Here is a 27,177-nt window from a genome sequence, read left to right on the forward strand (position 1 = left end):
ACAGCAACTGTTGGTTAATTTAAGTTATTAAGATAAGTTACGTTAGATACAAGTCTACATGCACCGTAATGTATTAAAAAGCCCGAGGATCTAGCGTTAGCTGGAACTCCCTATCCCCCATGCAGACCCTTCTAGCGGCAGTGCCATGTCGTCTGCAAAAAGTTGTGCTGAAGTTCAGAAGGTATTTTTAACGTCAAACTTTTGCAGTTGTTGCTGGTTTATTCCTTATTTTCGTGATGTCTGACACATAAATATCTTCGTGCTGTTCACCATCTACTGAGATCTTTAGAAAAATAAAGCAGTGACGTGTACATTAAGTTTTAGCCTGCTAGCTGACTTTGTTGAAGTACAGAAAGGGGGAGGGGGGCGACCTTGCTTTGCCTGAAGAACAACGATCAGACACGGTTCTGGTATATGGATAGTTTTCTCATATCTAAAACGTAGTGACACAACATATAGTACTAGCATATTATAAATCAACACACTGACCAGGCACGTCTAACCCTTGGAAAGTCTCACAAATATTAGTGAGTGAGTGAGTGTGTATACAGATTCAGTAGTGGCAAGGAATTGGACATTGTAGAACAAGGGGTATTTCAAAACCTACCAAAAAACTTACCAAAGCATTATGTGGTATCATGGTGGTATTTCTACCTCCATGGTGGTATCAAGTAGATATCAATTGTGATGTTTCGCTGTGTTTTCAAAATAAACCAGCTACTGATGCTTGGTATTGGTATTAGCTTTGTTGATTGCCTTAATGAATAGGGTGGTAGCTGGTCTACTATACAGATTTTCTCCTGGCACGGTTCTGGATACGCATGGAGTACCCAGAGTACCTAAGCATGATTCTAGATTCTGCATGTGTAAGAAACAGGAGGAGTTAGTAGAAACAGATAAAGTTATAGGATTTGGCGCTCTCACCACAATCGAAGGCCCCGGATTTCGATTCCCGGTGTGGGAACCACTGTAAGAAACAGGGGCGAGCAGTAGAAACAGATAAAACCCTCAGGTCCCAGGCTGGGGTTCAAACCCACGGCCTCCCGAGCACTAGCTTCAGACTCTGATGCTCTAACCACATCGCTTAAAGGTCTAGACCTATCGGCCGAGTCAGTTGGTAGTGCCTATAAACCCCCCACTGTTACAGAGTGTCCAGAACCGTACCTGAGCATGATTCTAGATTCTGCATGTCACAGATGGCCAGCAGTAATGTTAGTGATTGCACAGAGGAGCAGGTTGTGGAAGATTCGGTGGACTCTGATGCAACAACATCACCACTCAGGACAAACAGACATCACTTCTTGGGGTGAGTTCCCATGCCCGAAGCCAGGATTTTGAATGGGGGAGGGGGGGTTACGTTCTGAGCAACTTACATTCTGCCGACGTGCTGTTTTGGCTAGTCCTGATGACTATGTCATGTGACATGTGACCACACCAGTTCTTAATAAGTTGTTTAGAGTTAAAACTTCTGGTCCAACACAAAAAGTTCTCTCACCTAGAGCTTTCGACCAGTCACTCTGGTCTTCCGCAGTAGACTGACCCAGTGAGGCTTGTCACGTGGCTTCTTTGAGGTGTGACGTCAACACTGGGTCAAAGGTATGTGGTAGATGATGTTGGCCCCCGTCACTGTTCAATGAAGGGTGATGGGCCCTGATGTATGGGCCCTGATGTATATGGAAAGCTCTAGGTGAGAGAACTTTTTTGTGTTGGACCAAAAGTTTTAACTCTAAACATGTAACTACCAACACAGATGAACTTTCATGACAGTTCTTCTAAGTTTTTAACTAAACTAACCACGAGACTGTTACAATGATTTTCCTGCTCTGTCCAATTTGTGCTGCAGGAGAGAGTTTCCCAGCCAGACTTCTGCAGGACAGACTGAGCCTGTAAAAGGCATGGAGAACAGCCGAGAGGAACCGATGTTCAGCAGTTCTGAGGAGGACGACTCACAACAATCACAGCTTCTCCTGCCACAGAGGTAAGGTCTGCTTTATCCAGAACCATGCTTTATGCCTATCTAGTTCTTTGCCTGAATAGGTTAGGGTTAGGATCAGGCACGGTTCTGGATAGTCTCTGTTGTATCCAGAACCGTGCCTGTCTACAATGTAGTTCTATGCCTGAATGGGTTAGGGGTGTATTATTAGGCACGGTTCTAGATAGTCTCTTTTGTACTGTTGTTGTTCTAGATGTATGAACATATGGAATGTATAATTCATAGTTTGTCTCATTCTACAAGGAATACTAATAATTTTACTGTTCTATCTACCAAAAACTGGGAAGCTTATCCTGTATACAAATATAGAGGATATTTCTTTCATTTCTATTACTTACAACTGCTGCATGTCAGTCTGCAGATGTCACCACACCTGGGTCACCTGAATCCTGCAGATTCACCTGTCTTCCCACGACACCTGCAACACCTGAAGAAGCCGCCAGGTGTCTGTCCTCCACACCTGGGTCACCTGAAGCAACCAGGTGAGAACTCACCTGTGTTCCCTCCACCTGCCAAGATCAGGAAACTTGCAGGTGAGACAAGAACAGAAGGAGAACCTGTGGCAGATGTTGACAGTGACGAGGACGTAACAAAAGAAGAACCTGACAATGTGGCAAATGTTGAGAGTGACACAGATGTAACAAAAGAAGAAACTGTTGCAAATGTTGAGAAAGAAACTGTATCAAATGTTGAGAGTGACACAGTAACAAAAGTGGAAACTGTGGCAAATGTTGACAATGACTCAGATGTAACAAATCTGTCTGACAACGTAGAAAACCAACTTGAACATGACCTTGGAGACGCCACCTGTGACCTTGCTGGCAAAGAACAAGATGGCGGAGAAGGGATGGAAGGTTGCCATGGAGACCAGAGCAGCAAATGCTCACGGGGAAAAACAGCTGCAGTTCATGACTCAGCAGATAGGAGCGCTGCTGCAACAGAGGGTATTGAGGAGACCAGACTGTCAGAGGAAGCAAAGATGCATGGAGAAAGAGACTTGGAGAAGGAAAGAATAACCGAAGAAAATGGAAGAAAGAGAAGCAAGACTTGTGTTGAGGAGGGGAAGAAAGTTGAGTCAATTCAAAAAGTCTCAGAAGGAAGTGTTATGAAGGTCAACAAAGTCTCAAGAATTCCAGATGTCTTAGAAGAAAATGTTGAGAAGGATAAGGAAGCCACGAAAATTCCAGATATCTCAAAAGAAAGTATTGAGAAGAGCAAGGAAGGTACCAGAAGTCCAGACATCTCAGAAGAAAGTGTTGAGATGGGCAAGGAAGGTATGACGAGAACAACAGACTTCTCAGATGGAAATGTCGAGAAGTGTAAGGAAGCCAGGAGAACCCAAGACATTTCCCAGCATGAGGAGGAGATGCAGCTTCTGGGGAAGTTGAAGGGGAGACAGGAGAAACTGAACCCACTTCTCAGCACCACAGACAGGGCTGCAGGTAAGATTTTTCAGATTCAGCTTAATTGTTATTGGCATTGACATGTTCATTGATATTCAAACACGAATTGCACCAACATTAACATTAATAACATACATGAACTACACAGCGCAGATAAATTGCATTTTAAATTTTGTAGTTTCATCTGCGTTGTGTGTATATATACACATCGCCACTTGGCTCAAAAGTAGAAGCATGTACCAAGTGCCGAATGCAGCAGAATAACTTGAATAATAAATGGACAAAAAAACAACTTCAACCCTCTTTTTCAGGTAGCAATGATGCTATGTACTAATGGGACTGGTTAGATGATGATATTAAATGACCGACCAAAAATTCTTCCTTTTTCCACCCTAGAAAGTGCCACAAAAATCATAAAATTTTTATTGTAGTACTTGTTTAAGATTTTGAAGTTGTTCTGTATCCAGACCCTGATCGCGACTGTGCTCTGGAATGGTTCTGGATGGTTCTGGATAGTCTATGCATATCCAGAACCATCTGGGGTTAATCTATGTTCTTGGTGTGGCCAATGACCGACCAAAAAGTCTTCCTTTTCCAGGACAGAAAGTGCGTCGTGAGCTGTCCTGTATCCAGACACTGATCGGGACTCTGATCCAGGCACACCAGAGGCAGCGAAAGGCTATCAGTGCACTCAGGGACTCCGAACAGGTACTGTATGATTTAATTTATTGAAATTGCAACAATGCAATACATGCGGAACAGAGGCAGCTGTTGCTGGTGTCGCACACAGAAATGGATACTGGACAGACAATACTCATTTTCAGTTGAGTCTGGTGGGGAAAGTCGTGTAAAGTGCCTTTCCCAAGGGCACAAGATCAGTGGCATGTCAGGACTCGAACCCGGGACCTCTTGATTCTGAGTCGCGCACGCTGCCGTTGCGCCACACAAACCCACATAAACTGTGAACTGTGCTCAGGAATGGTTCTGGATAGTACATGCGTATCCAGAACCATCTGGGGTTAATCTATGTTCTTGGATTCATAGAGACTATCCAGAACCATACATTACTTTTTTTTTAACATGACAATAATTTATTCATTTATTCAGGCTGATTTTTTTCTGATTCTTGTGATTTTCAGATGCAGCAACAGATGCAGCTTTTTGTCCAGCGCCACAAGCGTCTAGTGCAGATCTTCAGCGTCCAGAAAACTGCCACAGCAAAGTTCAAGGGTCAAATGAAGGTCACCACAACACAGTCCAAGGTCACAGGCAACAGTAGTAGAGGGAACATAGCCGACCAATCAGAGCCTGCGACACAAACATCATCAGACAGAAATGAAATGGAGATGCCGATTGGAAGAAAGTATATTGGCGGTAAAAAAGGCAAGAAAAGTGCTGCCTCAACTTCAAGCACAAAATCATGGTCATCTGATAGTTCAGGTGTCAAATTTCAACGAGCTGAACCAAGTGAAATAGAAACACCACCATTGCGTCGTCCTGCAGCTCAAAAGCCCCCTCTGTCAACATCCACTAGAACTGCAGAAGCACCTTTGAGCTCAAAGGTGAGTGAGGCAAGCACAACTGCATCATTGCGTCATCCTGCAGCTCAAAAGCCCCCTCTGTCAACTTCCAACAGAACTGCAGAAGCACCTTTGAGAGAGGCAAGCACAACTGCAGTCCTTCAGACGCTGGATGGCAGTTCGATGCTCAGAGCTGTCATGAAAACTGGGTCTCTGCAGATGGGACAAATTGTTGACGTTGTCTCCAAGGATGGACAGGAATCGGTGCGGTACAGGGTAGTCGGGATGGAGAGTTTGGACACACCAGCTTCTGCCAACAACCAAGCTGCTCCAAATATCCAACATGGTGTTGAGAATGTAGCAAAGAGCACTACTACAGCGGTGTCTAATGTAGGACACACTCCTGCTACAAGTTTGTCACCTGCAAGTAGCAAACTTGCACCAGCTGCTACCAACAATGCTGCTCTAAACATCCAACATCACAGTGAAAATGTAGCAAAGAGTACCGCTACAATAGTGTCTAATGTTGCTGCTACAACTTTGTCACCTACAAGTAGCAAACTAGCTCAGCAAGCAAATGCTACAACTGATAGCTCTCAGGCACTTCTAAAGGCTCGGGCTTGGAAACCCCCATTCAGACCCTCCAATGCTGCTTCTTCAGGAGCTATTCTGTCTGAGGAGAAGACTCAAGACATCTCAGAAGTGACGGAGACAAATGCAAGAAAAACTCAGGAAGAAAAGCTGAAAAATCTCAAAGGAAAAACTTCTGAAGTTTCTGTACAAAGCAGAGCTGAGGTTTTGTGGCAGAAGATTGTACCGAAACAGCAGCTGGTTACCTCTGCAAAAACTGTGGTCTCTGCAGCATTGAAGGACTGCCTGGTTGGAAGTAAGGGACTGTCCACTACTGGTGTGGCAGTAGGACAGCTACAGGGACTGTCCACTAGTGGTAGGGCAGGAGGACGGCTACAGGGACTATCCGCTACTGGTGGGCAGTTTACTCAGGGACTGTCCACAAGTGTTATGGTGGGAGGACAGTACACTCAGGGACTGTCCACTACTGCTATGGCAGGAGGACAACTCCAGGGACTGTCCACTACTGTTGGAGGAGGAGGACAGCTACAGGGACTATCCACTACTGGTGTGGCAGGAGGAGGAGGACAGCCAACTCAGGGACTATCCACTACTGGTGTGGTGGAAGGACTGCCCCAGACCCAAGGCTCAGAGCTTCCCACAGTGTCAGAACTGCTCATGACTAAGCTGGTCCATCCTGGCAGAGATGTGCTGTCCTGTAGGGGAAAAGTGAGTCTTCCTATTGTTGGCATATCAGGGCTGGAAATACAGGGTGCATGTGCACCTTAGTGCACCCAAAATTGCAGCTGTGCACCCAATCTTTTTCTGTGCATGAACCAATGCACACAAATATTTTTGTAGGTATTTTAATTTGTACATATTAGTATAATATAAGTGTATAATAGTATGCAGGATATTCTTGACATCTAAGCATCAGAAAAATAATAAAATCTTTGTTGTAGTTCTTGTGTAAGATTTCGAAGCTCCCATTTAAGATTCAAGCTAACAAGAGGGGCAGTAAGATCGATAATTAGGTTTTGTTTGTCATGGTGCACTCACAATTCAGGCCGTTATGGCTGCCAGGAGGCATTTATGTCACATCTAAAAGGCCTAATAAACCAGTCTACTACTACTACTACAACTACAACAACCTGTACATCCAACTCTGTGCATGCAGGCTGGGCTGCAGTTTGCCAGTCTGTCACCAGAGGGCGCTGTGCAGACCCAGGGCGGCCTGACCTTCTCCTCCGTGACCCAGTGGCACCGGGCTGTGTGGGGTCATAGGTCGGCTCAGAAACGGACCATGGTGTACCGACAGGTGAGGGAAATGCATGCCAACAGTCACTGGCAAAAGGTAGTGGATGGTACCAAAACATCTGACCGTTTAGTCAGAGCTCGAAATTCATTTTTGGGAGTAGGTGTACTGGAGCACCCAACCTAAAATTTGAGTGCAAAAAAAATTTCTTGGGTGTACCATAAATGTCAGCAATAACTAATTATGTTTCATTTCTAAAGAAAAGTTCTATAGCAATGATTTTATTATTTTTTTGACACTTGGATGTTAGGAATATGCTGTATACTACTATATATTTATAACATCTTTACATACTATTTTTGGGTGCACTGGTGTACCCACAGAAAAAGAGTTGGGTGCACAGCTCCAAATGTAGGTGCACTAAGGTGCACATGCACCCAGTATTTCAAGCCCTGATAGTGGCTGCTACCTGAAACGTTTGACCATTTCCAAAATCATATCCAGTTGTTTGAATAACTGTTAATTCTAAAGTATATCTGTATTGCCTTCAGGTGTGTTACAAGGGCACTCCACTGGTAGAATTCTCAGGTGTGGCACCTGCAACTATCCAACCTGCACACCTGCAGCCCACCCAGGGAACAGTAATCACAGGTGTAACATCTGCAGGAGAGACCACCTCACCTGCACCAACACACCTGTCATCCATCAGGAACACCTACATATACGTAGAAGATGTTGAGATGATGGAGGAACAACAGCCGCTCTCACAGTCACAACAGCAGCAAGCAAATGTAAGTGTTCGTCATTTAGGTGCTTTAGATAGATGGCAAGATTTGGAGAATTTCATGTAATGCCACACCAAATTTATTTGAGGTTATCATGTAAGTTTATCTGTGTTGGTAGTTACATGTTTAAAGTTCAAACTCGTGGTGTGACGTCAACACTGGGTCTAAGGTATCTGGTAGACGATGTCGGCCCCCGTTGCGGTTCAATGAAGGGTGATGGGCCCTGATGTATATGGCTTCCTTCACCCCTTTCAGGAAATAGTCTTGTTCAGTGTCCAAAATCCAAAGAAGCCATGTGACAAGCCTCACGTTTTCAGTCTACTAAGGAAGACCAGAGTGACTGGTCGAAAGCTCTAGGTGAAGAGAACTTCTTTGTGTTGGATCAAAACTTTTAACTTTAAAATCCATTTGTCTTCCCAGGTTTCCCTCGCAAGTTCTGGCAGTGTAACTCCAGGTAAAACACAAGACGTCTTGGAAGACCTGAGGTTTCTCAGACCTGCCAGCATCCTCCTTATCACCGACGAGGAGTTTTTCATCTCCAGGCTGCGTCTTCCCCGCAACTTCTGGGACTCCGCTGAGGTAAAGTTGAACCAGTTTTTGGAGGCGGCTCTTAACTTTGAATAAGCCACAACCTTAAATTTCAGTTAAGGCCACACCGACTTAGTTTTATGGATGATATCTACGCGCGCATTGATTTTCGCCTGTTCTAAAAAAAAAAAGATCACGTCCAACATAAAATTAAGTCAGTGTGGCCTAAGTTGTGCTTGTAGAGAAGTAGAGGAATTTATATCTCAGCGATTTTCAAATTTTGTCAACTTGACCGTATTTTCGTTTATTCAAGGATCCTTGGTCTATTACTAGTATCCCATGTAGAACTACATTATTTTAGAACTACACAAGAGAATAAAGACGATTATGCAAGTACATGGTTTATTCATTCAATGGCACACCATGTGAAAAGAGTTGCAGAAAGTATGTTTAACATCAAAATTATAATCAAAGTTGTTTGTTTTAAAGACTATATCATCAATTTCAATTTGCTTAGCATTGTGTAGAATTCGATGCTATTTGGCACATTCATAAACTTTCGATGTTACTGTTAAGATCTGTTACGTATCAGTGTTTAGAATTAAAGTTACTGTTTGAGTTTCAGAAGAGAAGTCCTTTACTTTAGACAGCAGCATCATTCATTAAGTAACAACAAAGTACAATGTCTCAATCACATCAAAAACAATCACAGACAAACTGATTTAGATTTTTAGGTTAGCTGCACCTATTTTCAAAGATGATCTTCAGTTGACAAGCCTCACTGGGTCAGTCTACTGAGGAAGACCAGAGTGACTGGTCGAAAGCTTTAGGTGAGAGAACTTCTTTTTGTTGGATCAAAAGTTTGAACTTCAAACATCTTCAGTTGAATGTTCAACTGTTGCAAACTCATATTGACAGGGTAGTCCAACTTCTAAATTGTTCATTTAGTCCAAAAATTTCACATCTGACCCCCCTGTACACCACCAAAAAATAAAACAATGGCATTGCTTTTAGAGCTCTACCAGGCAGCCAAAACAACTCTATGAGCCAGTTTTTCAACAGAATACAAAAAGAAATAACTCTCGAGCTGGAAAATGCCAACATTTATCCGCACATACCAAGAAAAAGGCTGTTTTCAGTTGGTTTGGCTATACTCATTAAAGGGGTCTCAGACTGGGTCTTCTGGGCGGGCGCCAAATAGTGACCTTTGCCCTGTTCTTAGACCAGACCAGACACTACTTGTGAAAAACCAAAGAATCCGGTGGCTGCTTCTTGTCACTCATCTCAGCATCCGGTGCAGGTTGGACGTGAAGAGGGCGTTTTTTCTTGCCCCAGCTGATGGAGAGCCTGGCCACCAGGTACTCGGTCAGCTCGACCAGAGTCAGCACACTGGCCCCGATAAACAACCCCATCATTCCTCCCATGTTACCTGCAGAAAACAGTCAAATTTAGTGGAAGTGATCTTGAACCAGTTTATCTCACTGAAGAGCTACTCTTCCACTGGTCGTGACAAAGAAGACAGACACTATGTACAGTATTTACAGGTTCATTGTACCAGGGAAATTCCCCTAGCTCTTTTCGACAAGCACAATGAACAGTGGACCACGGCTTAACGTCCCGTCCTAGGGGCTGCGATCCTAAACAGTAGCGTGCATGTCGGGTGAGCGACAACAGCCGGGATTCAAACTCCCAACCTCTTAGTCCAGAGGCAGGGTCGCTAACCACTGGATTACTTTGATTTTGATTACGCACGCACACGTTTTAAACAAGACTGTATCATGTCCAGGACAGAAGTTCTACTCACATCCCAGCTGTCCAGAGTCCATGGCCTTCAGCTGTGAGATCTTCATGTAGCTGAAGTCCTCGTAATAAACCGTCAGCGCCACAACATTGTCCCTGGGAAACAACATAAACAAGCTGTGAGTTCTCGAATGAGCAGAGCAGTTTTGACTACTTTTCTAGCCTTTGCTACTTAGTTATCATCACCCTTCATTGAACCGCGACGGGGACCAACATCGTCTACCAGATACCTAGTACCTTAAAGTCTTTCACCCAGTGTTGACATCACACTTTAAAGAAGCCACGTGACAAGCCTCACTGGGTCAGTCTACTGAGGAAGACCAGAGTGACTGGTCGAAAGCTCTAGGCGAGAGAACTTTTTTGTGTTGGACCAAAAGTTTTAACTCTAAACATACTTAGTTAACACTTTTAAATACACATCTGATGTTTTGTGGAAAGGATCTCTGTTACACAATGGATCATAATACCCAGACTAATGATCATGATGCAGCAGACTATTGTAGGTTGAAAACTTCGGCCATGCCGAGTGAATGAATGAATGGATAGTTACGTGAGATATCCCCTGCTGAGGTTGTACGTTCGGCTGTAGTAGTCCTCTGTGAGCTGGTTAGGCCATGCCGAGAAGGACAGAGTGGGGCTGTATTTGACCATGGTACACGGCAGCGGGCAGTCACAAGTCAGCTTCCCCTCATTCACCTCAGCTGTAACCACAAAACAGATAAAGTTTCATGAAAGTTCATCTGTGTTGGTACTTGGTAGTTACATGTTTAGAGTTTTAACTTTCATTTCTTTTTTGTTAGATTGAAAAATGAATTTTATGAATGAGTTTTAGACAAATCTACATACAAGAAACTATATCTATAATTAGATATAGTGATTTTCCATTATACATAATTATATATAATTACCATTATACATAATTATATATAACCTCCTTCTCCATTATATATATATAATATATACATAACCCCTTTCCCCATTATACATAATTATAGTTACATAAGCCATTTCCCAATTATACATAATTATACATATCCCTTTTAACTATTATACATAACTATGTATAGTATTATACATAATTATACATAACCCCTTTCCCTATTACACATAATTATACATATCCCTTTAACCATACTATACATAACTATGTATAGTATTATACATAATTATACATATTCCTCTTGACCATTATACATAATTATACATATTCCTCTTGACCATTATACATAATTATACATATTCCTCTTGACCATTATAAATAATTATACATATTCCTCTCGACCATTATAAATAATTATACATATTCCTCTTGACCATTATAAATAATTATACATATTCCTCTTGACCATTATAAATAATTATACATATTCCTCTTGACCATTATACATAATTATATATTACCTAAAACCTCCTGAACACAGGTGAAGAGCACGTCAGCGGCGCAAGGGGGCGCTGATCCTGTAGGGACAGAGAAAAACAAGGAAATAGAAATTGCAAATGTGAGTTCTTTATTCAACCAGTGGTCAGCATAGCAGCAGTACATTAAAAAATTATGGACTGCTGAATTGTGCTGACCTTACATACATGTATATATAAAAATACAATGTGGGTACAAACATAACATACAGATTCACGACAATTACAATATGTACAACACATGAAAACAGTGAACAGCACTGCATTTAGTAGATCTTAAAGTGCACAGGTGTGTTCTGTAGATCTTAAGGAAAGTGAACAGGTGTGTTATGTCACTTTAGGAAGGTAAACATGCAGGTGAGTTACCTGACAGGTAGTAGGCCTTAGGGTTAGGGCTAGGGCAAGGGGTAGGGCTACGGCAAGGACTAGGGCTAGGACCAGTTGAAATAGAATGTAAACAGGTGAGTTACCTGGCAGGTAGTAGGCCTTACAGCCACACCTGTCCTGCACATGTTTGCCCCGGCACTCCGCGTTGCAGCCAGGCAGGGTGTAGGCGTCAAAGTATGTCAGAGCCTTGTCGTGGCAGTCTCCCCAGGGGGGCACGTGGTTGTAGTACTGAAGAACAAATAGCACACATCTGTATCTGTACATGTATAGCCGGTATAACCGCCTTTCGGTGTAACACACCCGTCCAGCTTCTGTATCTGTATAGCCGGTATAACCGCCCTTCGGCGTAACACACCCGTCCAGCTTCTGTATCTATATAGCCGGTATAACCGCCCTTCGGCGTAACACACCCGTCCAGCTTCTGTATCTGTATAGCCGGTATAACCGCCCTTCGGCGTAACACACCCGTCCAGCTTCTGTATCTGTATAGCCGGTATAACCGCCTTTCGGCGCAACACACCAGCTTTGCAGGCACGCGGCGCGGCAGCAGCTGGCGGGTCACCGATCGACTTGTTACACCTAACCCTTGAACATCTAACTCTAGACATTGTTGAAAGCTATGTAATGACAATGCCCCTACTGTACTTGGTGACAGTCTGCGATAGTTCTAGGAACATCAAAACATTAATTCTTCTTTTAGCAGGCACTTTGTGGTGTTGGATAGATTATGTAGCAAGTGGTAGGACAAAGTACGTCAGAGCCTTGTCATGGCAGTCTCCCCAGGCGGCACATGGTTGTAGTACTGAAGAACAAATAGCAAACATCAGATCATTAATGGGTTACAACGTTAGCCTCCATAACATGCCAAAAATTGGGGGTCTTCATGGTCTTTGGTAGCTTTTATGTGCTATTTTCTGATTGCATATAGACAACATAGCCGGCCTGGTTGAATTACCCCCGTTTTTTAGAACTGGGCTAATCAGAAAACAGCCGAAGACCACCAAACCCCCAGTTCTATAAGCCAGTGCTACGGAGGCTATTACAACGTGTTCTTTTTCTAATAAGTAGCAGACACCCTGATTATGTAGCAAGTGGTAGGACAAAGTAGGTCAGAGCCTTGTCATGACAGTCTCCCCAGGGGGGCACATGGTTGTAGTACCGGGGTATTAAGAAAAAATCAACAAGACTGTCAATGAAAACATACATTGCCATGGCGACGGTGGTTGCTGTTAGGGTTATTGTTTGCATGGCACCGCCATGATTATAAGGAAGACTTTGTACTTGTTAAGTCCAGACAGATGCAGTGCACTCCTCTCATGTGTGTATAGTGGACAAGCCCCGGGGTCACAGAAAGTAGCTGGGCAGACAGGTCTTCCCAAGGGTTTCCAGGAATGTGGGCATGGATGTGGTTCAGAGAAATGCCTGTCGACAGTCCATTCCTGTGGACAAAATGCCTGTACCATTCCTAGAATTCTTGCAAACTGCACACAATACTGTACCATTGGCTCCTCCCTGAGAGGTAGCCAAAAAAGACTAACCGTACTTCACTGAGACCCACCTCAGTCCTTTTGACGGAGACGAAGCTGTGTATGCCGGGTTTGATCGCCAGTCCGTGGGTTTCCACCATGGGTGGTTCGTTCTGATCGTGGATGAGAAACTTCAGACCGACCTCCTCGTGTCCTCCAACTGCCATCGTCTCCGTGTAGGAATCCTGCACACAAGAGACTCAGTATTAGAACAAGAAAACTTTTACATCTACAGGGTCCATCGATACTTTACAAGCATACTATGGGACTAATCTACCGTACAAAGACTAATTATGTAGTATGGGATGACTATAAGATTTTACAGTCAACGGACAACTTCTAGTGTTAGCCCAAGCATATCTAGAATCGTGCCTGGGGCAATTCTACGTTATTGGATACGTGGAGAACCGTGCCTGATCCTAACCCTAACTCATTCAAGCGTAGAACTAGACAGACACAGTTCTAGGTACAATAGCCCTGGATGTGTAACATTTGTGACTGTGAGTTCAGCACCAAGGACAGGACCTGTACACAACATTATACTCTACAGTTATTCTGGCTGGATCATGCATTAGATAAAGCTTCACAGATACCCACTGAAATTTGTTACTGTACCTTTTGATCACAAGATGTTGACTTTCTACTTTAAAACCATTTTCTCACGGTTCTGGCTACCATACTTACCGCCATGACATTAACGACGATCTGGAAGCCCATGGTGGACCCGGGGATGGTTTGGTTCAGCTTGTTGGCGGCGTCAGCGTTAAACGTGTAGCAGTTGCCGTAGTTACTGAACGAGTGGGTGTAGTTCTGTAGCGGAAGAACAAAATTTGCTACATAATGTAACCCAGCACCAAAGGGTGTCTGCTACAGCTACAGTTACCATGGTGACAGGCATCAGCGTGAAATGTGTGGCAGTTCCCATAGTTACTGAACGAGTGGGTGTAATTCTGTAAGGGTTAGAACAAGAACAAACTTTTTTCTTAGAGCCTTGCTACATACATAATGTAACCCGACACCACTGTGTGTCTGCTACACCTGCAGTTACCATAGTGACAGACACAGCATGAAATATGTAGCAGTTGCCATAGTTACTGAACGAGTGGGTGTAGTTCTGTAGTGGAAAAACAAAATTTGTTTTAGGGCCTTCGTAAAAAAAATGCCAAGAGCTTGTGTCACTTACAAAACATAGCCTAGCCTGGGTGCCAGCCCCTACCGCTAATGAGAGAGAACCCTTTGGCCAGGGAAGCCATGCGCCCCGCCAACCCCAATTTGGCACCCTGGCTCTAATAATCTCTTTGCGTCAAAGATAAAGGGTTTGGGGCAGGAGACTGGGTTTGGGCATCGGATACTGTAGCGGATACTGTGGCCAAGTCGGATACTGTAGCCAAGTCGGATACTGTAGCCAAGTCGGATACTCTAGTCGGATACTGTAGCCAAGTCCGATACTGTAGCCAAGTCGGATACTCTAGTCGGATACTGTAGCCAAGCCAAGAGAGAGACTGTAGTGGACATTAGGGCTTCTTCCCACGAAAAAATCTATCACTTAAACATAGCCTGGGTGCCATCCTATTTGTATGCTGGGGCTCCCACACTCACTCCTAATTTATTACAACTCACCAGTTCCGTGCATGAGTCTCCAGCGAAGGAGCAGAGGTACATCCGGGCGGGCGAGATGTCGAACCCCTTCATACGGACAGCCGCTGCCATGTCCATGGTCTGTCACGGGGGGACGGAAGGGAAGAGGTTAGACGTCACAAAACACACACACACACTCTCGCGCACACACACACACACACACACTCGCACACACACACACACACACACACACACACACACATGCGCGCACACACACTCGCACATCCGGGCGGGCGAGATGTCGAACCCTTTCATACGGACGGCCGCAGCCATGTCCATGGTCTGTCACGGGGGATGGAGGGGAAGGGTTAGGTATCATTAGATGTCACAAAACACACACATGTGCGCACAAACACTCTTGCACTCACACACACCACACATACATGTACGCACACACTCGCACACACACACGCGCGCGCACACACACACACACACACACACACACACACACACACACACACACACACACACACACACACACATACACACACACACACACACACACACACACACACACACACAGGTATGAGGCTATGCATGGGGTCAGGGTTATGACGTACCGTAGCGTTGGTGACGGTGCCGTTAGTTGTCCTGTTCCGGTCAGTAAAAGTTGGTCCCAGGAAAGCCTGTAGAGTGGGCACGTCCATCGCGCGGCCATACAGGAGAGTGGACAGGATGGACCACTCCTCCCACGTCAGCTTGTGCGAGTCAATCCTGGAGATTTTAGGCAAATGTATAATGTTTACCTTCACATGTTCTAGCCCAACAAACTACTGCTCTTTATGAAGCAAGTTCAAGTAACTCCAGTCTTTGTCAACGAATGAGCAATCCACCGCTTCCGTGACGTCACGCAGATAACACGTGACTCCATGAGCAGTGGATCATATTTTGCAAAAAGTCTGTGGTGCCCCCCGTCTCTGTTGAGGGATGGTTGTAATGCCCTGATGTAGATGGCCTCTTTAATCTCTCTTGCCTCGGGCGCCACAGACTTTCTGATGGTGACGGCAGGAAACGTGACGGGGGCGACACAGACTTCCGACCACCTTTAACCCCTTACTGACTTACGTACACGTAGATGCTCACCTGTTGTAGTTGCAGATGGTGACGGCAGGAAACGTCATCTTGCTCTCGAAGGACAGCTTGACGTCACAGACGGTGTCGTAGCTGAAGTACGTCTGGGCCCTACCATTCGGGAAAGAGGGGGGGGGGTACAAGTTTTTGGCATGCTATGGAGGCTAAATTGTTTTATTTCATTTTATTTTGAGTGCAAAACAAACAATAAACAAAGTACATGTTGACGGCCATGTAGATGAATCCTGCGTAGGCCGCCAGCATGGCGACTATCCAGACGGTCCGGATGGCGCGGTTCGGGTGGTGGATCTGCGCAGGAGGGACAGACAGTACTATTAGATTTGTCCATAGGAACACATGCTTAAATACACTATTAGAAGTCTTCATGAAAGCACTTATCCATACTTCAATCTCAAAAATTCTTCTGCACCAGGTAGCCACAAGGGTCTGATTCCCAAATATAGAAAGGAAACAGAGGCTCGACCAGGTCAAACACACAGCACTACCAGCGGACTAGCCCCCTGCTGTAGTGCATTGCACAACTGTGTGTCGCCCAAGGGCTACGGAAATGGAGATGGGCACCACCCTACGCTCTGCATAAGAGCATGGGAGACCTTCTTTTCTGGTTGGCAGATTCACAGATTGAAAGCTCACCTTGTTGAAGCCATGGAGGGTGGTGTTGTCCATAAACTCCCGCTCGGGAGTTTTCTCATCGGAAGTGATCATGGTGGACAACACCTGTGGGGGTGGGAAATGTTTGTTTCCGTAAATAATTTCATCAGGTTGGTGAACGAATGAATAGCAAAGTTCATTGATCACAACTATTTATTTTTCACGATCCGACGTTTCGATGACCGTCTGTCATCTTCATCAGGGCAATTCATAAAGAGCCAGTAACATGACACGCCCCAATCCGTCGCCAAGGCAACGTCACATGACGTCACACAAGTTGACAGTTCTGGGACAGAGTTACGGTGTGTGTTTAAAGCCAACACACCGGTGACGTTGTAAACAAAAGTTAGTCTCTACCAGACTAACTACGCTGGCTATATATTGGAGAATATTTGTCAGGGGAGTTTGGCCGCCTTGTAAGTTTGACTGGCCGCGCAGGGAAAGAAACTACCTCCCCGCGGCCGGACTCCCTTGGCCAATTTAACTCTCTTTTTTGCCGAATGCCACGATCCGTATTCCCGTAGAAAGGCCTGGTGCAGGCTAAACAAAAGGTGTCACTGACACGCTGCTTTCTAAGTGCGGCCTGTCATGGTCTAGTGGTTAACAATCCCACTACTCACTTATGTTAAAGGCAAAAGGTAAAGCAGACTAGCCTCCACCAGGCCTTTCTACGGGAATCCGGATCGTAGGATTCGGGGAAAAAAGAGAGTAAAATTGGCCAAGGGAGTCCGACCGCGGGGTGGTAGTTTCTTTCCCTCCGACTACGCGGCCAGTCAAACCTACAAGGCGGCCAAACTCCCCTGACAAATATTCTCCTATATTTAGCCAGCGTAGTTAGTCTGGTAGAGACTAGATACGGTTATCTGCTACGCCTTCTTGCTGTTCACACCGGTCAAGCGATAGAAACAGACACGCTGGCTTCTTAAACAGTTTCGTGCTTTGTATGTTCTTAGCGCGGAACATGGATAGGATAAGTACTTTTATGTGTTCTTAGATACGCGGAGACTATCAAGAACCGCACCTGATCCATTCAGACATCGACCTTAATAGGCCCGGTTCTAGTTCCAATGTCCTTGGTTCTAGATAGTCTCTATGATAGAACCGTGCCTGATCCTAACCCTAGCCCATTCAGGCATAGAACTAGATAGGCACAGTTCTGGATACAATAGAGACTATCCAGAACCGTGCCTGATCCTAACTCTAACCCATTCAGGCATAGAACTAGATAGGCACAGTTCTGGATACAATAGAGACTATCCAGAACCGTGCCTGATCCTAACTCTAACCCATTCAGGCATAGAACTAGATAGACGGAGTTCTGGATACGATGTACTGCTCACTATACACTCGAAGTGGTAAACACATCATCTTGTAAGGTCTTATTTATGTCATCAATTCAGCATGTTTGTAACACGGAATAGCAACACAACTTACATAGGTAGTCTCTACCAGACTAGCTCCGCTTGCCATATATAGGAGAATATTATTTGCCAGGGGAGTTTGGCCGCCTTGTAGGTTTGACTGGCTTTCGGAGGGAACGAAACTACCTCCCCGCGGCCGGACTCCCTTGGCCAATTCTACTCTCTCTTTTTTGCCGAATTCTACTATCCGTATTCCCGTAGAAAGGCCTGGGGAGGCTTAAGCCTATGTCACAAACTTTGGCTAGTTGTTTTTTTTTTTTTTGAGTGAGCTCGAGGAGAGAAAAAGTCTTCTTCTTCAGCGCACAAAAGCTGGCATAAAACCAAGCATGAAGAAAAAGTGACTCAAAAGTACCTTTTTCCGTTCCTTATCGTTGACAAATCAGATCTTGGTTATTTCTTCGCACCCAACAAACGTCTTGTCGTCAACTTCAAGATGTCTTGACGCCCGTCGCAGTTTCTTCAAGGCGTTTGGACACCTGCGAAGAAAAAACCATCAAACCGTGACTGTACCATACAACTACGGGTGATCGTATTTATGCCGCGTTTTGTGTGGCCGAGCTGGGAGCTGAAAGGTCCTTAAAAGGGCGATCATAAGATACTTGTAAGAGATAGCAGCTGGATAGAAGAGCCTCTACAGACTTAGCGAACTTAAAACTCCGGAGATGTCACACCAGACATGTTCGTTTGTTTGTAAACGGTCCTGCTTTGTTCGTGTGTGTATCGTGTGGCCTTGGGGCGTATACAAACACCGCATAGAACAACAGAAACCCCACAAAACGTTTAGGAACCCTTACATAAGCGGCGTAGTCTCTACCAGACAAACTACGCGGGCTATATATATATAGGAGAATACGGATCGTAGAATTCGGCAAAAAAAGAGAGTAAAATTGGCCAAGGGAGTCCGGCCGCGGGGAGGTAGTTTCTTTCCCTCCGAAGCACGGCCCAGTCAAACCTACAAGGCGGCCAAACTCCCCTATATATAGCCAGCGTAGTTAGTCTGGTAGAGACTAAGCCTTTATTGGAATGAGGTGTAAGAGACATAGTAGCGCATTGTGTGAGATGAAATCTTATCCTACCTGTATACATCTAGACTAAGTAAACAAACAAACAAACAAAAAGCTATGGTTTAAGATTTTGCAAGTCATGCCCAGAATATTATTTATCAAGGTCAATGACCTTACAGTCCGGTCTTACGTGGTTTGTATTTAGGCCACACCGACTCAATTGTATGGATGACATCCTCTCAAGACCCACAAACTAGTGCGCGCGGGCATGGTTCTGGATAGTCTCTGCGTATTCAATCATGTATATTTGCCCCAGACACGGTTCTGGATACGCAAGGACTATCCAGAGCCGTGCCTGAGTACGGTTCTGTTCTGGATTCCTTACATCCCCCCATTATTGATACGATACCCAAGTTTGTTTGTTCTTGTGTGGATCATCTTCTAACTCGATACAAAAACTTCTAACAACAAACTTTGTTGTATCGCCGGCTTCAGGTGCGATACGTTACATGAACAAACACTAAACAAAACCTTTACAAACAGGCAAGATGGTTGCCGACACTCAGGTGACCCATTTTAGCGTATTTGTAACACTTAAGTCGACAACGCAAAACTTTAAATAAAGGCATCCAATGTAGTTTTGTTTAGGGCTTGAAAACCCAATTTTTCAAAGCCAGTATTCTAGTCGCTTATCTACATACTGAGTTGAAACCACACTATCCCAGTGTATATTGACCCTCATGGAGCAAACATTCCCAAAATTTTGACGGAAAATGGTTACTGGAAGGGCCCTGGGCTGATTTTAGGGTACCTCTCATAAAATAAAGGACTAATCTTCGGGCTTGTTTCTGTAGTTTTAAAAGGCCAATGTATGAAATACTGATTGAAATGTGCTAATGTGAAGCAGTACGTGTCAATATCACAAAGATTGCCTTATTCAAAATATTTCCAGTTTTGCTGCTCTGAAATCACATTAAGTATAACTGGCGTCTTAAGTAAGACCCGACCTACCTATGGTCTCAATCGTAAAGACGTAGAAACACCTGTTAAGACGAAGAGTCATGTTCCTTGGTGACCTTGATGATCTGCATGTGGTCAGCTTTAGATAACTCCACTCATGGTTGCTACAAGGTCTAGTCTCCGAGACAGGCTCTTTAGGATGATTTTTCAATGTTGTGTTTTTTTTTACTTATTTATTTTACATTCTGATTGGTGTCTGAGTATGTCTGTCTAACTCATTCGATCTAAACATGGTTAAGTTCCTTTGTTAAAACGTTTTTATTTGCATAGAAAAATGTGATAGTTTTGTAGATTGTTAAGCCACCTTATATGTTGCCGTAATGTTTTGTCATGTCTTGTCAGCAGGGCAGCCTCTTGTAATAGCCACTGGTTAGTTGGGCTGCCCTGGCTGTGAGGGGTGAACAGCTAAACCGATAAAATAGATATTCAGCAACATTCACCAGTCGTATAAGCGAAGTAGCTATCACAAAAAGTAGCAAAAGCGACAACACTTAAAATGTCCCAAGAAGGCTGGAGCTGAGGCTAACAAGTGTTTGAGTCGCAGTGATGTTGTTCTACGGCCAACACCGACTAATGGTTACAGTAAATATGTCAGGGGTTGCCAATAGTTGTATGGACACAGGCCATAACAAGTCAGTTCCTCGGTTCTCAGACGTTTCTACGTAAAAATGAAGCGAGAGGAACAGGTTAAAACATAGTGCCGATAGGAAAACTTGAATCTGACTTCAAACTTTATCAACAATTCTACTATGATAATAATGTCGCAAAAGGCTGATTTCAAGGTTTCACATAGTATGTAAAGAGGTAAACAGCACCAATAGATATATCTGATATTTCTACGTACATGTCTTGGTGCTAATTTGCTGATGAACAGTCCCACGTTTTAATTATGTGTTTTTTTTTTATATTCAGTCCCTGAAACTGTGTGTACCACGATACGCAACTTCCCTTAATCCATGCTCAGTTTCAATGCCAACTTCAAGCTAAGGAATTTTATGTCAACGAAAAACCAGTGTATTATTTCAAATTGGCCCGTTCCGATGCAACCGGTCGGTCGAATCGGTCCAATATTTACACCACAAACTAATTATAACAAAGGAAACGTAATGAATATCGTCTGGGCTCGGTGGAGAACAAGAGACCAGGGAGGATCAGCATGGCTTCTGTCTAGCCTCTACCAGGCTTCGGGAGGCGGTCGGGAAGAGTAGATACTGGCCAAATAGAGAGATAACATCCCAGGGGAGTTGGTCTGCTGGAGGCTACAGGGCGCGGCAAACTGTATTCTCTGGCGGACCAACTCCCCTGGCATGTTATCTCTCTATTTAGCCAGTTTCTATTCCTTCCAGCCGCCTCCCGAAGCCTGGTAGAGGCTAACTTGTGACGTCGCCCAGGCGTGCAATTCAACAGGTGGGAGTTTGTTTCTTAAAGGAGTGCTTTCTAAGACGGCGAAGACGGCAAATTTACCCTGGACAAGGCGGGCGCGGTCTGGCCGACAAGAAAAAGTGGACACTTGTCTTGGACGGTAGCTTTCCGTAAGTATTGATTTCTTTACCTTGCAATTGTAAGGGAGAGGTTTGGATATACATGTATGGATTTTTATTCTGACAGAACCTGTAATGTACATGTAGGTCACCTGCTGTTGGGTTGTGTAAGAAGAAAAATCCCTATAGCCTAGTCTAGCTATACAGGCCAAACCCAAACCTCTGCTTGGAGATTGCTTCATCCTTTTCGCTCCGCACAAGCTTTAAGAAACGTTACGTAACAAATGCTTCGCTACAAATCAGACATGACGGGTGGCATCATGTTACAGAACACGTATTCCACGCCGTGGCGCGAAATGAATCACGACTATGAACTGCCACATGTGTGGCGACATGTAGCGAGTTGTATCCACATGTAGCGATGTGTAGCAAGGCTCGGACTTTCACACGCCTGCGCAATGCACGACGGGAGCGTAAGCATGAAACAGGTGTAGTGCATACAGGTGGACAGGTAAGACGTCTTAAGGTACATGACGTCACTTGAAGTCGTGGTTTGAGACGTAAAGCTGTGGTCCTTAACGACTCAAGGAACCTTCTTCACTACAAGTCGTCTGTAGCAGTAACAGGTGTCAAGGGTAAGTCACGTTTCTTGACGCGGATACCAGAAAATTGTGGGGTGTGCATTTTTGGACAGACTGCTGTTAAGATACATAAATGTATATTGATAGTTGCAAGGGAGGCCGAATGTGAGGGGGGGGGGCATTAGATAGCTGTTCTGTGAATTTATTTCTTGATTTGGCTGACACCTAAACTTACGAGGAATACAAATGGCTGCATAATTTTATTCAGTAAGTCAATTACTTCATTCCACATGTATGTTTCAACTTTCTGAGGTATAGAATTCCTAGGCATGATTTTACCATCGAAGTATTGTTTTGTTTTATTTTATACTGTCTTCAACAGTATACGTCCAGTTAAATGTGCACAGTTTTCAGTGTTCGGCCACTTTTACACCCAGCCACATTTGCGTGTCTGTAAAGTTAGTGTGTTGTGTGTTTTATGTGGTGGATATTCCGGTTGAGCGAAAAGACTACAGGTAGGTACAAAGCATTGTGGAGAGACGTAACGCTATTAGCCGGGTCAGTCCCTAGCAACAATAGACTTTGGCAAACCTGGGAAAATCAAATTAGTCTCTCTCTCTTTCGTCAACCGAACGAAAAAAAAAGAAACCTTCGACTTACTGAACGGTGGCTTTGTATGAAGTGAACACTCGCTTAATAGTTTGTTTATTTTGTTTCATTCTAAGCTCTTGCCCGAGGGCTCGCTATGGGCATTTAACAAAGAAAAAGAAAGATTATTATGATATCTTTTATCCGATATTTTTCCCTCCTTAAACTTACGAAATAGTATGGTGGTGGTTTTTGTATCGACGGAACCGCTACGGTAAGCTTCTTGATTGCCCCCTTTGTTGGATAAATCTTTTCTAAATCTCTATAAAAATAGATGACTTTACTTCTCTGTTATCATTCGATTTATGCGGACGGGGTTAATTCTATGCTTGAATTTGGGTTAAGTTAGGGTTAGGGTTAGGATCAGGCACGGTTCTGGATAGTCTTCGCGTATCCAAGAATGTAGATTTGCCCTAGATACAGTTCTGGATAAGTGTGGACTATCCAGAACCGTGCCTGAACATGATTCTGGATACGATAAAGTTCGGTTCTGGATACAACAACTGGGATTTTACCCTTTCCCATTGGCTCAAGAAGATCCATGCTATCACGCCATGTTCACCTTTCTCTCAGCCATTCTCACGCGGGAAGTTATTTTCTTAAAAGCATTTCTCGTTTCATAAGACCGAGAAACCGAATGTGGATAATCCTCAGCTGTTTGTGCGTCCGAGTTTCCCTTTATGTTGGGTATAATGGGAGAAATTTGGCGGGGCTAAAAATGGGGTCATCTGCGGCGCAGTATTGTGTGGGACGGGTAGAGGATAAGAGGCTTCGCGTCCCGTAAACACAGCTACCGCATTCTTCACTTACTGATATTACCTTAAGGAACGGAGATACCCTTCCACAAAAAGGTACTATTTTCGGTATGTATCAGTATGTTCGTGTGTTTGCAGCTATTAACTCACAGTGGGTTTGACGGATTTGATTTATTGAAAGTGCAACAGTGCAATGCACGCGGAACAGAGGCAGCTGTTGCTGGTGTTGTGTCCCGCACATAGAAACAAATACTGGACAGACAATACTCATTTTTACTTGAGTCTAGTGGGGAAAGTCGTGTAAAGTGCCTTTCCCAAGGGCACAAGATCGGTGGCATATCAGGACTCGAACCCGGGACCTCTTGGTTCCAAGTCGAGCACTTTGCCGCTACGCCACACGACCCCACAAATCGTATTTGATTAATGGCTAATTGATATTGATTAATTGCGGGATTAATTACGTATATCACCTACAACATGCGTCACGTACAAGTATCGTTGTAACTACCGTGTAGTTTCTCCGTTATAGTTATGTCTCGGTTCCACACTTTTGTCTTACATTTCAAACGCCGAGGCGAGGTTCGCAAGAGAAAAAAAACGTTTGTTTGCACAGTCCTTACCGGTCCTGGATGCAGAAAAGTGCCTGACTAATAGCCGTGAAAAAGTCCTTCAGGCAGACAGGCAGTTAGAGTTGCGGCAGTTCTGCATTTCTGAGGTGAGTTCTTCTTGTATCCAGAACCGTGTTTTATCCAGAATCATGTTCAGGCACGGTTCTGGATAGTTCACACGTATCCAGAACCGTGCCTGTGACAAATCTACGTTCTTGAATACGCGGAGACTGTCCAGAACCGTGCCTGATCCTAACCCTAACCCATTCTGGCATAGAACTAGACAGGCACGGTTCTGGATACGATAGAGACTATCCAGAACCGTGCCTGATCCTAACTCTAACCCATTCAGGCATAGAACTAGATAGGCACAGTTCTGGATACGATAGAGACTATCCAGAACCGTGCCTGATCCTAACCCTAACCCATTCAGGCACAGAACTAGATAGGTTCTGGATACGATATAGAGACTATCCAGAACTAGAGCTAGATAGGCACAGTTCTGGATACGATATAGATGGGTCACAAAACTTTTTTCCTATTTCAAAAGCCGATTTGTTGAGAAAAAAAGTGTTTTCTAAGTACCTACCTCTGTTGGGTGTTGAGAGGTGTACCAAAGGTAAAGTCGTCCGGACAGAAAGACAGTTACAGCTTCCTACGAATTCCAGTCTCACTGGCAACTGCCTTTTTGAAAACGAGCATGTCATTTAGCATGTAAGCAGCGTCTTTGTTTTACAAGCGAACCGGTTACTTGTTTCTAAGAGCAGAGGAATTTTCCCGGTGGTGTGAATTTGTATGTACCGCTAGAAATGATTTTTCTTCTCATTGCAATTAAACAAGTCGCTTTCTTCTGGTTCGAATCGGACCGAGGTCCGGTTGCGCTTATTTTGGTTGTGCTCGATCGGGAGTTGCCGTGTCAGCCGGCGTAAGCGGTGGGCTTTGTCGGGCAAGCGAACCGTGGATCTGCGGCAGCTCGCCGCGTAACTTCTACCCTGCGTCCCATGACGACAGCGTGAAACCAAACTATGAATGTAGCAGGCCAGGGGAATTGGCCGGCCATGGGGATTCCAGTTTGCCAGAGTCTGGCGGGCTTTGACGTGCCAGCGAACCGTGCAACTCCGCCAGCTCGCCGCGTAACTTTCTACCCCGTCCCATGGCCGAACCGTGAAGGCAATCTGTTCATACTGGAAACGACCTCGTTCACATACCCCCCCCCAAAAAAAAAGAACGATCCGGATTGAGCGTCAATTCGGATCAGAATGCATCGATCTGGATCATTTTATGGAGTGTAAACGCTCCAAATCGGTTCAGTTTTCTCCGACCCGAATCAAAAGTACTCGTATATCCAGAACCGTGCTTTAGAACCTTAGTAAAATCTACGTTCTTAGATACCCAAAGACTATCCAGAACCGTGCTTTAGTCCTTACTCCTTAGTACTAAAATCTACGTTCTTCAGTCTGGGTGCCAGACTGTTACCAAGGCCAGTATAACTATAAGGCTAGCTCCTCGGCTATAGGGCCAGCATGCCCCCATGCAAATTTTACCGTAGACACCCCTAAACCTAGAGCCACTCAGGATCTAACAAACTAACTGAGGGACTGGCCTGTGAAGTGGCCCCGACTTCCTTGGGAGTCAAGAGGCCGGTAAGCCGTCGCGCTAACACCGGTCACGGGTGACGCGGCTCGGACAACGCCGGGACAAAGGCGAAGGGCCGCATTTTTCAGTGCCTATATAGTTTTAATTCTACCTACTCTCCAAGCAGAGGTTTGGGTTTTGGGGGTATTTTTAGGCTTTTTTATCAGGGTTTCTCTTTTGCACTGAATTTCTTCCCCCATTTTCTCAATTTTTTGGGTTTGGTGGGAAAAAAATTCAGTGCAAAAGATAAACCCTGATAAAAAGCTTAAAAATACGCTAAAAATACGCTAAAAATACCCTTAAAACCCAAACCTCTGCTTGGAGAGTAAAGTCTACCGTCTGTACCGTTCCAGACTAGCCGGTGTTGAGCCATCATGCCGACAGAGGAGACAACGGAAGTGGACCTGGAGGAAGACTTCGCCTCCTCCACTTCCCTACATGGCTTCAACAGGGTTTGTTTGTTTGTATATTTGTTTGTTTGTTTGTTTGTTTTAAGATTTACAGACTCCAATCATTTTTTTTTCTTTTATTTCCTGTCTGTTCCCTATTATGTATTGTACCATATAGTATCTTTGACTCTGTAAAAGCAATTATGATTTTGCACTAAAGACTATTTTATTAGCTACTATGCATCATTCTGATGATATTAATGCAATACATCATTCACCAGATACACTATACTAACAGCTAGTTCTGTCCCCAGGCTATGGTCGCTCCCTACCGTTTCCTGCGGTACCTGTGGATTCTCGCCATCCTGGCTTCTAACGGCGCCTTCGCCTACATGTTCATATCTATGTAAGTATTGAATTTTGAGCTTTTTTACTATGTCTATATTTTGAGCTTTTAGAATGATAGAGCTTTGCAGATGCCTCTGTTGGGAGCTCTGGATCGCACTGTCAGTTACAAACGTTGAACCGCAAGTCCAGTGATGGGAAAATATAATTTGGGGTATATTTTGTCTATCAATGGAAATCCCAGTTGTTCCCCTCAAATTACGTCGTCATCGTCAATATCCCTAACACAACTCATAATAATAATTTTTTCAGTACATTTAAATTTGTGCAGAAATTATATTTAGACGGGTCCTGAATTGCTCTGACATTCACATATATTGCTTACTGCAGTCTCAACCAATACGTACAACTCTTCATAATTTGAAACTGACTCATTATGTTATTATAATGAGCATGTCGCCTTTCCCCATCTCCCCCAGGCTTCAGGACTACTTCAAATACCACACCATCACGGACATGACGCTGGAGTTCGCAGACGAGATCACGTTTCCTGCCGTCACCATCTGTAACTACAACAGGTGAGCATGGGTAGTCTGTGTCGCCCCCCGTCACGGACATGACGCTGGAGTTCGCAGACGAGATCACGTTTCCTGCCGTCACCATCTGTAACTACAACAGGTGAGCATAGGTAGTCTGTGTCGCCCCCCGTCACGTTTCCTGCCGTCA

General features: G+C 44.4%; 3 protein-coding genes across 3 annotated transcripts in view; 2 read left to right on the plus strand and 1 right to left on the minus strand.

Moving 5' to 3' along the window:
• Positions 1–1,196: 1,196 nt before the first annotated feature.
• On the plus strand, positions 1,197–8,219 carry LOC109461559. Its single transcript, XM_019757936.1, has 9 exons — positions 1,197–1,306; positions 1,844–1,978; positions 2,348–2,552; positions 2,688–3,435; positions 3,995–4,104; positions 4,536–6,215; positions 6,664–6,804; positions 7,293–7,532; positions 7,947–8,219. Exons 1-9 carry the CDS (start codon positions 1,197–1,199, stop codon positions 8,148–8,150), a joined length of 3,573 nt encoding a protein of 1,190 aa, XP_019613495.1. The 3' UTR covers positions 8,151–8,219.
• LOC109461560 (acid-sensing ion channel 5-like) lies at positions 8,216–16,626 on the minus strand. The gene is made up of 14 exons (XM_019757937.1): positions 16,547–16,626; positions 16,113–16,201; positions 15,905–16,003; positions 15,382–15,535; positions 15,023–15,103; positions 14,804–14,902; positions 14,232–14,297; positions 13,868–13,993; positions 13,216–13,368; positions 11,741–11,885; positions 11,256–11,312; positions 10,405–10,555; positions 9,859–9,950; positions 8,216–9,483 (listed from the first exon to the last, which is right to left on the minus strand). Exons 1-14 carry the CDS (start codon positions 16,616–16,618, stop codon positions 9,290–9,292), a joined length of 1,578 nt encoding a protein of 525 aa, XP_019613496.1. The 5' UTR covers positions 16,619–16,626; the 3' UTR covers positions 8,216–9,289.
• A 4,811-nt stretch (positions 16,627–21,437) lies between these two features.
• The window catches only part of LOC109461616 (acid-sensing ion channel 1-like), a 16,201-nt gene continuing 10,461 nt past the window's right edge, over positions 21,438–27,177 (plus strand). The window contains exons 1-4 of the mRNA XM_019757994.1: positions 21,438–21,541; positions 26,071–26,169; positions 26,421–26,512; positions 26,931–27,029. Of these exons, the coding sequence (XP_019613553.1) occupies positions 26,092–26,169; positions 26,421–26,512; positions 26,931–27,029 (269 nt within the window). The 5' untranslated portion in view covers positions 21,438–21,541; positions 26,071–26,091. The remainder of the gene's footprint in view (positions 21,542–26,070; positions 26,170–26,420; positions 26,513–26,930; positions 27,030–27,177) is intronic.

The sequence above is a fragment of the Branchiostoma belcheri genome, unplaced genomic scaffold, assembly GCF_001625305.1.
Source record: "Branchiostoma belcheri isolate BF01 breed outbred unplaced genomic scaffold, Haploidv18h27 scaffold94, whole genome shotgun sequence".
Lineage (NCBI taxonomy): Eukaryota > Metazoa > Chordata > Leptocardii > Amphioxiformes > Branchiostomatidae > Branchiostoma > Branchiostoma belcheri.

Coding starts and splice junctions, on each gene's coding strand:
- LOC109461559 (XM_019757936.1), top strand. CDS start 1,197: ATGGCCAGCAGTAATGTTAGTGATTGCACAGAGGAGCAGGTTGTGGAA. Junction 1,307..1,843: donor AACAGACATCACTTCTTGGG/GTGAGTTCCCAT, acceptor TTTGTGCTGCAG/GAGAGAGTTTCCCAGCCAGA. Junction 7,533..7,946: donor CACAACAGCAGCAAGCAAAT/GTAAGTGTTCGT, acceptor TTGTCTTCCCAG/GTTTCCCTCGCAAGTTCTGG.
- LOC109461560 (XM_019757937.1), bottom strand. CDS start 16,618: ATGATCACTTCCGATGAGAAAACTCCCGAGCGGGAGTTTATGGACAAC. Junction 15,104..15,381: donor GCACCGTCACCAACGCTACG/GTACGTCATAAC, acceptor CCCCCGTGACAG/ACCATGGACATGGCTGCGGC. Junction 11,313..11,740: donor TAAGGCCTACTACCTGCCAG/GTAACTCACCTG, acceptor CTGTCCCTACAG/GATCAGCGCCCCCTTGCGCC.